A 1,349-nucleotide genomic window follows, 5' to 3' on the forward strand; every position below is an offset into this window, starting at 1 on the left:
TAGTTGTAGCAAAACTTAATAAATAATGAAAAATGATCTTATATTATGCGCATCATAGTAGGTGATGACTTTCCGTTGTTTTCTACTGTTGTGCTGTTCTTGGTCCGTCTATGGCAGTCCGTCTACCTTGCGTCTACCAGTCACAATAGTCCGATTAGACGCGTCTGTTGTACATACATGTGGGCGGTGGCTATTCTCGACCCACGGTAAATGGTATACGACTCAATCCCCACAGTTCTCACCCTACTTCGGCAGCGGATGCTTACACCGCGGGCGAATCTTGTTCCTGCGCAAGTTCAACGGCCGGTCGCGCCCCCTCAGCCGCTGGTACACCCCACACGCATTGCACACGCGCTGGCCCGTCTTGCTCCGTCGCCACACGCTCGTCTTGCGCGTCTGGCAGTGCGAGCACGTGGGCTCCGATCCGTCCAGGCCCGCGCCGTCCTCCTCGTCTGAGCGTTGGTCAGCGGCGATCAGCGCCGCGGGCCGCATCTTGTTGCGCTGCTGGAGGTAGAGCCCGCAGGCGTTGCAGAGCGGGCGGTGGGTGGCCGGGTCTCGGCGCCAAAGGGGCGTAGAGGTGGCCGCACAATGGGCACAGACCTTCCCCGACTTGGTCGATGCCGTCGAATCCGTGCTGGATCGCCGTGGCGGAGGGGAACTAGTAGCGGAGGCTGATGGGGAAGACGGGAGCGCGAGAACGCGGAGGTCGGGGAGCGGAGAAGGGAGGTAGTTCGAAGAACTGGGGGAACTGGCGCTCGACGATTCGCCAAGGTAGGGCAGTTCAGTGCTGGCGAAGATATCGCGGAAGTCGCCCGTTGCAGGCAACTGCCATTCGCTGTCGTCGTAGAGCGCAGTTTGCCAGTGGCCCCACTGACTGCGTGCAGCAGCAGCAGCCATCGCGTTGTCTTCGGGGTACATCGGCCGGAAGTGGACGGGTGGGTAGGGCTGCGAGTATGGCGCCGTCTGGTGGGGGGAGTAATGTGTGTCCTGCCCTTTGACAAGAGATAAGGGAGAGTTATACGCAAGGGAGCGGCGCACCGTATTGCCAGTACGAGGACCAAGTATCGTGATGTCGAAATGCCTCCATTGGAGCTATAGTGTGCTGCTGGATTCGTTAAGCTGGGGTGACAGTGGCAACAAAAGATGTGAGAACGCACCAACGCGTGTGTTATATACCCCAAAGCGCGTCGCTTCTGACTCAATAGACGCGGTGTTTCGAGCCACCGCCGCTAAAAGCAAAAACTGACAGCCTGTGCGCGAGCCCCGGGGAAATGTTGGACGTCTGGCAGGAGGTGTCGCACTAGGCGTGAATGATGAGATTTGCACGAAGAAGGCAAAGGGATGGAATC

General features: G+C 58.4%; 1 protein-coding gene across 1 annotated transcript; it reads right to left on the reverse strand.

Moving 5' to 3' along the window:
• Window positions 1–243: 243 nt before the first annotated feature.
• Window positions 244–1,087, reverse strand: MIND_00807600 (Gata zinc finger domain-containing protein; the record flags this gene model as incomplete). Its single annotated transcript, XM_037364751.1, has 2 exons — window positions 244–992; window positions 1,039–1,087. 2 exons carry the CDS (start codon window positions 1,085–1,087, stop codon window positions 244–246), a joined length of 798 nt encoding a protein of 265 aa, XP_037217993.1.
• Between the last annotated feature and the right edge of the window lie 262 nt (window positions 1,088–1,349).

This window comes from Mycena indigotica (genome assembly GCF_014461135.1).
Source record: "Mycena indigotica strain 171206Taipei chromosome Unknown Mind.scaff0007, whole genome shotgun sequence".
Taxonomy (NCBI): domain Eukaryota; kingdom Fungi; phylum Basidiomycota; class Agaricomycetes; order Agaricales; family Mycenaceae; genus Mycena; species Mycena indigotica.